Source organism: Cololabis saira, chromosome 16 (assembly GCF_033807715.1).
Source record: "Cololabis saira isolate AMF1-May2022 chromosome 16, fColSai1.1, whole genome shotgun sequence".
Lineage (NCBI taxonomy): Eukaryota > Metazoa > Chordata > Actinopteri > Beloniformes > Belonidae > Cololabis > Cololabis saira.
Window position 1 is genome coordinate 8,628,717 of NC_084602.1, and position 10,377 is coordinate 8,639,093.

Genomic DNA, 10,377 nt, shown 5'->3' on the forward strand with positions numbered 1-10,377 from the left:
GAAAGTGGAGAAACGTAGCGACAATCTGGAGAAAAGTGGGTGGAAGTTCGGCAGGTAAACCGGCAGCTGAGGAGAAGTTATGAGGAAAACTTCAAGATAATGATTTGAATGAGGCAAAATAACATGCTTTTTCTCTCGAATATATTGTTATAATCATTTGTTTCAGATGTACTGTAATTATTTTCTGTATAAAAATTGAATTTGGTGTTCAAAAAGTCTTTCTTGAGTCTTGAAAAAGAGGGGGTCGTCTTATAATCCGGGTCGTCTTATATTCGGGACAATACGGTAAGTCACTTTGGATAAAAGCATCTGCTAAATGACAGTAGTAGTAGTAAAATTATCTAAGGAAATCTTAAGTCACCAAATCTTTGAGAGGGCTTTAATTGAACCGCTCCCATTGAACGATGTCGGGCACTGAGTCGAGTATGTCGAAAGATTTCTCCACGAATCTCCCACGATAGTCATTTGTCATCAGTGGCCACCCAGAATCGTGCCGTGTACACCACTCCATCGCTGCTCAACAGCTCTTCAGCGCTCGTGTCTCATCATGTCGTATTACATAATTCAGTTTGTGACTGAGGCACCTGTGATTTGAGCCGTGAGCCCTGAAAATCACCAGAAACCGGACAGTTACCAATAAGATCTATATGAAGTTATTGATATGCGGCTTAACTAATTAAAGTTTCACTAATTACGACTTGCTCATATAAGATTTTTTAGGTTAACATAAGGCAACTGATGGGAGGTCGGTCAGAAATATTGTGATGGTAAAACAAAACAAAAAAAACCGCCTAATGATGTTATGCAGCATCACAAATGATAAAGTACAAATGTTTGAAATAATCCCAAGATTACTGATGAAAAAACACAAAATGGTAATTATCTGCAGAGCTAAAAGGTTACAGTACTTTTACCTTTTTTACTGTCTTTTCTCAACAGACTCCATCTGCTCTGATACTGCTCTGCTTTTACCTCCAGTGAAGAGCCACGTGCACTACAGTGCTCACATGAACAACCCACCTACAACATACCTGACTCCTCCAAACATGCAGGAAGCCTCAAATTAAAACATTTTTGAGCAGGACTTTGCCGTTTACAGAGCTTCATGTGCTTTTTTTTTCCTTTTGTGCATTATACTGTTGGAATTTCAGGATTCTAGCACCACGTATATTCACTTGGAGTCACGGCCTCAGTGTGAGGACCACCAAGCATCTTCTCGTCCTCATGGAAGTTTCAGATGTGTCTGTGCTGAGAGCAGTTTTTGAAGGCTAGACGGAGCTGCGTCTTTTAAACACCCTGAACGGGGAGAGAAAGTGTAGGCCTGTTGTTATGGAGCTGATACTCGTGCACTGGCGTGGACTGCAAACGCAGCCTGTTGATCCAGGCTCCAGGTAGTGAGGACAGTCCCTGTTCCGCGGCAGGTAGGCGTCCGAGAAGGTCAGCTCCTGAGCGAGGGAGTTGGAGCCGTGCATCCTCTCCTTGCTCCTGTACCACAAGCACGAGCATATAGTTTGGAAATGCAGCACCTCGGTGTAGGCACCCTTTGAATCTTTAGCCTTCGCGGCGTCGTCTGCTACAGGCGTGGACGTGGAAGTTAAGAGCGGTAATAGACCGGCCGCCTCCCCTCGGGGCTTATTGACGGACAGCAAGGCCTTCTGCTTGGCGTCTCGCCGCTCGTCTTCCGTGTTCATGGTCAGAAAGCGAAGCACGACCAAATTCAGGAACGCTCCGATCACCGTGAGACCCGTGAGAATGTAGACAAAGCAGAACGCCACATAGCGGGGATCGTTCTGCAGGGCGTCGTCCTTCTGCAGAGCCACGTAATCTCCAAAACCGATGGTTGTGAGTGTGATGAAGCAGTAGTAGAAGGCGTGGAGGAAGCTCCATCCCTCGCAGTGGGAGAATAGAGCAGCCCCCACACACAGGGTGCTTATGCAAGAGAAGAAGCCCACTGTCACCATGTTTGCCATGGAGACCTCGGTGTGACGCATTCCCAGGCACTTCTTGGCTTGGTGCAGCAGGTATCTGACGAACGTGTTGATCCGCTCGCCCAGGCTCTGGAACATGACCAGGGTGAGCGGGATCCCCAGCAGGGCGTAGAACATGCAGAACACTTTCCCCGAGTCGGTGCTGGGCGCTGCGTGGCCGTAACCTGAGAGGAAAACACATCACACCTTTACTCATCATTTCATACGGAGAGGAGAGTGGCTAGAAGAAGCAGCTCGGCGCTTTCTTTGACTTCCTGTGATGACTCCTACCAGTGACACAAACCTTCCCACCTAATATGGTTATTTAACCAACAGCTGCTTGACTTAAACCAGCCAACTCACTCACACACACACACACACACACACACACACACACACACACACACACACACACACACACACACACACACACACACACACACACACACACACACACACACACACACACACACGCTCAGTGAATCCGCCCACTCAAAAACTGTAGTCACACTGTTCAGCTAAACATAAAAGTTGTGAAACTAACAGCTATTTATTTTTAACTCCCACCCTGTTGTCAGCTGAGATCTTGTTGACACTTATCACAGCATTTTTTTTCCTAAATTACCCTAAAGTATTCAAAATTTGATGACAGACGCTGAACCAAGTGTTGCGTGGGATTTAAAAGATGTTTACTGCAGCACACAGTGATTTAATTACACTTGCTTATTTTCAATCACTAGACATATAATTAGTTACATTTTATATATATATGTAGACGATTTACCTTTAATTATTGAAGAAAAACTCATGAAGATTTAATAATTACCGTATTTTCTGGACTATAAGCCACTACTTTTTTCATAGGTTTTGAACCGTGCGGCTTATACAAAGGTTCCACTTTTATTCTGTGGATTTTTCTTCCACCACTCGGGGCGCTCTAACCGGAATTAGAATCAAAACTAAGACAAAATAAATGCAAAGAAGAATATGCTACTTCTTCTTTAGCAGATAGAAGTAGGTAGAAGCAGATTTCAAACAGATAAATAGATAAATAAATACCAGTTATTTTCTCTTGGTTCTGTCCCGTTTTAATCAGCAAGGTTGCTGCCGTGTTAAAAGACACTGTTAGGAAAGGATCTATTTAGGTACAAACATGTACATCATTTACAGTTCAAAATCCTTCTGTACATGTAGTAAATATCTAATCTAACAACATAAATATCTGCGGCTTGCATATCTTTTTTTTTTTTTTAAATAGAGCAGGTGTGGCTTGTATATCTTTTTTTTATAATTTTTTTTAAAATAGAGCGGATGCGGCTTATATGCAGGTGCGGCTTATAGTCCTTATATAAGCCATTTATACAAAATGTGCTGGCTTATTTAATTGTCAATACAATTAAAAAAAAACAAAAAAACAAGGAAACTGTGTATAATGTAAATTATAACAGGATTACCATTATTTAATTTATTGTAGAACACAAAACATGTCAGATGTTGAAAGTCAGACATTTAACCGTTTCATGCACTATTTTAGCTTATTCTGGGTTTGATGGCGGCAACACTTCTCAGTAAAGTTGGGGAATGGGCAGCAAATGGCTGGAGGTGATACTGAAAAGGACCCTGGAGGAATAACTCATAACTAGATTCATTGATAGTCAGTGATATAATTGGGTGTAAAAGGAGACTCCTACAAAGGCAGAGTCCCCCAAGAGACTCTCAGGAGTAAAGATGGACAGAGGTTCACAAATCTGCATAAAAAATTGTGCAACTGAAATTGCTTCATACAAAAAAATTCAGTTCAGCACCAAATTCTGAATAAAAGTTGGATGTCTAATTATATGCCATACATTATCAAAATAATCAAAAGATTCTGGGAATATAAAGAAATCTCTGTGCCCTGGTGACAGGGCCAAACACCTGTACTGATCTTTGGGCCCCCAGTTAGCACTGCTATAAAAACAGGTAACGTATTAGAAATCACAGCATCGACTCAATCACAGTAACATGAATCCCACAGCTGCCATACACAAACGCAGCTTAAAATTCTATCAAGCAAAGAAAAAATTATAGGTGAATATGATCCAGAAACCCCACTGTTTCCTACACTCATTTAAAATGGACCAAGGCAAAGTGGGAATTAAAATGTGAAATTCTTTATTGACACCATGATGCTGTTTCCTCCAGTGTGGAAACTAATGCACATGTGGAAAGTAAACATGCTACCTTATGAATTAGAGCCACACACCAGCCATTCAGACATATTTTTCAGTGAAGGCCTCGTATCGTTCAGCAGGATAATGCTAAATCACATACTAAGTCATTACAAAAGCATGGCTTCATACTGTAGAGGAGGCTAAACTGACCTGCCAGCAGTCCAGAGCTTTCACCAAGTGAAACATTTGGAACATCATGAAAATATAAAGATGATCCTGTTGAGTAGCTTGGATCCTATTGGACCAGAATGGGTCAACATTCCTCTCCCTAAACTCCATCATCCGGTTTTCTTAGTCCCCAGATGTATTGTTAGAAGTTACAGAGTTACAGAATGTTAAACAATCCCCTAAACCAGCAGTGGTGCCATCAAACTCAAAATTGCCCAATTTGTTTTTAAGATGCTTCATTTTCTCAGTTTAGACATTTGATGTGTTTTTGTTTTGTTTTTTAATGTTCTACTGTGAATAAAATATGGGTTTATGGGATTTTACAAACCAATGAGTTCTGTTTTGAAATTACATTAACACAGCGTCTGATCGTTACTGTAATTGTGGTTGTAAATGAACATTCAAATAAGTGGTAAAACTGAAAAACCTACGTTGGAAAGCCATTTAGTCAATGTTAAATACAAGCATAAAATAAAGAAATGTGCCAATACATTATTCCTGAAACAAGTAGATGGATATAAATAATTTAGTCCTGCTGGTTGGTTGTATATTTACGGAAGAGTATTAGGGCCAGGCAGGAGAAAAATACAAATAATATTTTAGAGGAGGAAGATGTTTTCTTCATTATGCACTTTGAGAAAAAAGTCGAAATGTCAAGAAAAAAGTCGAAATGTCGAGGAAAAAGTCGAAATGTTGAGATTAATGTCGAAGTACAATTTCGAGAAAAAAGTCGAAATGTCGAGGAAAAAGTCGAAATGTTGAGATTAATGTCGAAGTACAATTTCGGGAAAAAGGTCGAAATGTCGAGAAAAAAGTTGAAATGTCGAGAATAAAGTCAAAATGTCGAGAAAAAAGTCGAAATGTCAAGAAAAAAGTCGAAATGACGAGAAAAAAGTCGAAATGTTGAGATTTGTCGAATAACAATTTCGAGAAAAAAGTCGAAATGTCAAGAAAAAAGTCGAAATGACGAGAAAAAAGTCGAAAATGTCGAGAATAAAGTCGAAATGTCGAGAAAAAAGTCGAAATGTTGAGATTTGTCGAATAACAATTTCGAGAAAAAAGTCGAAATGTCAAGAAAAAAGTCGAAATGACGAGAAAAAAGTCGAAAATGTCGAGAATAAAGTCGAAATGTCGAGAAAAAGGTTGAAATGTTGAGATTAATGTTGAAGTATAATTTCGAGAAAAAAGTCGAAATGTAGTTCAATTTTATTCTTGAAATTCCGACTTTATACACGAAATTTCGACTTTATTCTTGAAATTGTATTTCAACATCATTCTCGACATTTCGACTTTTTTCTAGAAATTGTATTTCAACATTAATGTCGACATTTCGACTTTTTTCTAGAAATTGTATTTCAACATTAATCTCCACATTTCGACTTTTTTCTCAAAGTGCACAATAAAAAAAAAAATCCCCCTCTCAAATATTTTTTCTCCTGCATGGCCCTAATACTCTTCCGTATATATTAGTTTACAAGTTGTGATAATAGTCCTAGTTTCCCAAATATAATCAAACCTATTTCTTAACTTTGAGAAACAGATGTTGATCCCAAGAGCGACGCATGTATTAACTGCTCTGCGGCCCTGCATTATATTATATTTCCAGCATCAATGTCATGCATGTTTCCACGTGTTGATCAAACTCACCTATGGTCGTGATCACAGTGATGGCGAAGTAGAAGGAGCCGGCAAATTTCCACTGCACTCCCGCTTTGTGCGGCTTGAGCTGCACGACGACGAGCTCCAGCTCCTCGAAGTTCGCTTTGGTCAAGTTGTATTTGCGCATGAGTTCGTACTTTCTGGCGTCGAGCTTCCTCTTGTGACTTTTCTCCTGCTTAGACTCCAGAGTCTCGAAGACGGCGGCGCCGACCACCAGGTAGGTGAGGATGCTGACGATCAGGGCGAGGGTCCGGGCGTTCTGCCTCTTCATGCTGGCGGAGGATGTGCGACCTTCTCCCGACGGATCTCCGGGAGCTGTTCGTTCAGCACCGCCCCCGTCACCAGGCTGCTGGAGCCGGAGCTGGAGCTGCGCTCTCTGTCACCGCCGTATATTTAGATGCTGCTGCTGCAGGAAAGACGCGCGGGGCAGTCCTACAGACTTTCCAAAGGCGGGTTTGGAGCATCATTTCCGTGCATATGCTCACTTTTCCTTTCCCAAACACACACACACACAGCCTCCTCTCTGAGGCCAAAGTAAACAGTGTTTAATTGGGGAAGGGATGGGCTCCTGCAGCTCCAGAGGTAGTTACAGTAGTCCAGTCTTCAGAAATAAGTCTGCCATCCTGATAATAGCTTTATACAGTACTCGAGTTGTAAAAAAGAATCAGGGGGGATGATGGATTTTATCATATGGGGACAGATAATATATTACAAATAATAGCACTGACCAAAACACCTGCAGAAATACTACAGGAATGACATAGCAGCCGTTAAATGCAGCCTTCTATAAGCTTTAAATATCCACTGGGCTTACATCAAATACATCAAAACACAACAATAAAAAACAGTTTTCTGAACTTATCAATATGACTCTGTCCTTCACAGGATAAGTCAAATGGATCACTGCAAAAACTCAAAATCTTAACAAGAATATTTGTCTTATTTCTAGATAAAATGTCTCATTTTAGTAAAAAAAATCTCATTACACTTAAAACAAGACTCATCACTGGAAAAAACAACAATTTTCACCTGTTCCAAGTAGATTTTCACTTGAAATAAGTAGAAAAATCTGCATGTGGAACAAGATTTTTTTTGCTTGTAATAAGAAGATAAATCTTGTTCCACTGGCAGATTTTCCTACTTATTTCAAGTGAAAATTTACTTGAAACAGGTGAAAATTGTCATATAAGTTACTTTTCTGGTGTTATTTTTCTGGTGATGACTCTAAATGTTGAAATAGCAGTAAAACCACATCCATTGATGAAATGACATAAGGGATGGAAAGGGGGGATGGCAGTTTTACAGGGGGGATGATTTTGGCCGTTTTTATTTCAGGGGGGATGCCATCCCCCCTCATCCCCCCTCAACTCCAGCACTGGCTATATATGACAAACAAGGTGATACTGAAAAGGACCCTGGAGGAATAACTCATAACTAGATTCATTGATAGTCAGTGACATAATTGGGTGTAAAAGGAGACTCCTACAAAGGCAGAATCCCCCAAGAGACTCTCAGGAGTAAAGATGGACAGAGGTTCACCAATCTGCATAAAAAATTGTGCAACTGAAATTGCTTCACACAAAAAATTTCAGTTTAGCAACAAATTCTGAATAAAAGTTGGATGTCTCATTATATGCCATACATTATCAAAATAATCAAAAGATTCTGAGAATATGAAGACATCTCTGTGCCCTGGTGACGAGGCCAAACACCTTGTCACCGTATATTTAGATGTTGCATAAAAGACGCGCGGGCCATCCTGATCATAAGAGTAGCTATATATGACTCGTGTTCATTCAAGTAAAATATTTGTCCAGTGGCTGTTTAAACAAACCTCCTCCACTTGCTTAACAAGTTGTCTGGCAACCTCGTGATAACCATCCTGTCAGAGTGCAAATATTTAAGAGGTGCTATAGATGTGACAATTCAACTTTATGCAATGAAAAATGTCTCTGCATTGACCTTCAGTTTGAACATACCCCTCACAACCAGGGCTTTGTTCATTTTAGTTTAGTTTTTCTTTCTTCCTTCTCAGTTATACATATTACGTGTCCATTTTTTTGGAGGGAAGTAGTTTATTATTTAAAGGGACATACAGGGAGAAACAGTGAGTGTAGAGAATGATGTTGTGTGGAGTGACTGCCAACTCAAAAACCTCAACAAAACACAGCACACTCAAGACGTCACAGTAAAATCCTCCAGGCTCCACAAGACATGTCATTATCATTTCATACATGTGATGATATCATGATATTGTACAGATATACCTTCATGCATATGGTCTGGGAATGCCAACCTGTTGCAAATGTCTGGCAACAGGTTGCAACTGCATTATCCTCGATAACAGCACAGAATATTCCAATAAACCCTCAAACACTTATTTTAAATAATTTAATCAATAAATTCTTCAATCAATTAATACTTCACTATGTCAAAAACGAATTTTGCTTGCTGGCCTAACAGCAGCAAAAAAGATAATAGCAGTACGATGGAAACCACCACACAGGCATAACATCTCCCATTGGTATTTGACCTTCCTTGAAATTATCTACCTGGAAATATCTACAGCCCCAATCCATAAAGCAAAACAACTAAATATTTTATTTTGGTTTATGGCAGCAGATAAAATTAAGGCCAAACTTGAAATATGTATTTAAAATTGACAGAGATTACCTTGTTGCAGCTATCCTTGTCCAGTTTTGGATATTATTATGTTTTGCCTTTGTTTTATTTTGTCCTTTGTTCTATTATCTTTGTAGTATGTGTTCTTCTGCATTATCCTTTTTTTTTTCTTCGAATGCTTAGGTCCAAGGGGTGGGTTTGGAAGGGGCCGAGAATATGTGTTAATGATTGTTTAACATCATTGTGGATGCCACCGTTGATAAGAAAATCATGAAAAATAAATAAAAACATTTGATCACAAAAAAAGACATTGTACAGATGTGGCTTCTATTGGGCTCAGACACATCTGGGACCACCAGTTTCAATGCGTAAAGTGTTTAATCCGAAGTTAAACACGTGTAATCTCCAATCCTTCAGACAGTACTTCACCAAGAACCATTATTCATAGTCACAGATGTGGTTGCATCATATACCTGTATCTCATAGCCACATGGACATTACTTTGGGAAACCGGTGCGAAAGAACTTAAATACAAGTTAAATTCACAAATACCTTTACTGTGTTAAAGAAACTTATGTTAATGTGGTCCAAAGGCTATTGGAACATATCTGGGCATAGAGGCATCACAAAAAGGAGATATTTCTGTCTGTTGTCTTTTTTGGAAGAAATGGGCGCCATGTGGTGTGGATCTAAGATAAAAAGGACCATCCAGACTGTTATAAGCAACAAGTCCAAAAGCCAGTCTGTGATGGTCTGGTGTTGTTTCCATGCCCTTGGAAAAGCTCATTTCTACTTCTGACGGGAGCATTAATCCAGCAAGACAATGCAACCACAGTCTGCTCACAGTACAAAGGCGTGGTGGAGGAACAAGGCAGAACTGCTGCTGGACTCATTTAGATTATGTGTAAATTTTGAAAAAACAAAACAAAAAAAGGCACATCAATAACCCCAGTAGAACATCTTTAGACAGATTTGCAAGAGGAACAAAATCACACTGCATTTTCTTTAAATTTATCTCGATACCAGAATACATTTCATGTGTTGTGAAAAAAGTATTTTCACACCCCAACTTTCTTTTCTCTAGAAAGTGTTGACAACCCAACAATGGATGTATAACAATTGATTTAATTATTGCTGTGACAAATCCTACAGTGTTGGAAAGAAGAACACCTAAAAGTAAACAATAATTACTGCTTTCTTTCTTATCTTTGTTTCCATGTCAACTGTTTGGGATTCGGTGTTTTGATATTGCTGCCGTCAGCTGCTCACCTGCCTGAGCGTGAAGCTGCAGCTAATTAGGGCCAATTAATTGAGCTTTTCAACTATTTTATTTGGTTCATTTACTACTTTATGAAATCGTTTAATTTCATTTATATTTCCTGTGATTCCAGACAACTTCATGAAAACATGAAGCTACAGTCTAAAGAAGCAAAACTAGTAAAGACATTTGGATGTTTGTGGTGTAACATGAAGACAACATGGATCTGCAGTAGGGATGCAGTATGGACTAAAAAACTAGTCCAAACTAAAAAATTTATCACGATCATTTCTGGCATTTATCCCGATAATGATAAAAATGACGATAAAAAAAAATACCAATTCAATTCCACCTTTGTAACTATAAATCTATCACCAAATTCAGTCTTTGGAGCCAAATCACTGCTCTAAAAGATACTAAATGCTACTAAACTACACCAATTAAATTTAATTAATAAAAACCAATTAAATTAGTACACCTGTACTGCAAA

The 10,377-nt window shown here is 39.2% G+C and overlaps 1 protein-coding gene across 1 annotated transcript; it reads right to left on the reverse strand.

Moving 5' to 3' along the window:
* Positions 1-1,074: 1,074 nt before the first annotated feature.
* Positions 1,075-6,351, reverse strand: kcnk3b (potassium channel, subfamily K, member 3b). Its single transcript, XM_061743642.1, has 2 exons — positions 5,996-6,351; positions 1,075-2,152 (listed from the first exon to the last, which is right to left on the reverse strand). The coding sequence occupies exons 1-2, from the start codon at positions 6,276-6,278 to the stop codon at positions 1,269-1,271; spliced, it is 1,167 nt and encodes a 388-aa protein (XP_061599626.1). The 5' UTR covers positions 6,279-6,351; the 3' UTR covers positions 1,075-1,268.
* Between the last annotated feature and the right edge of the window lie 4,026 nt (positions 6,352-10,377).

Bases quoted from the DNA above. Each gene is read 5' to 3' on its own strand.
- kcnk3b (XM_061743642.1), bottom strand. From the start codon at position 6,278: ATGAAGAGGCAGAACGCCCGGACCCTCGCCCTGATCGTCAGCATCCTC. The intron at 2,153-5,995 runs GTGAGTTTGATC...TTTTCCTCTCAG, and splicing joins CACTGTGATCACGACCATAG to GTTACGGCCACGCAGCGCCC.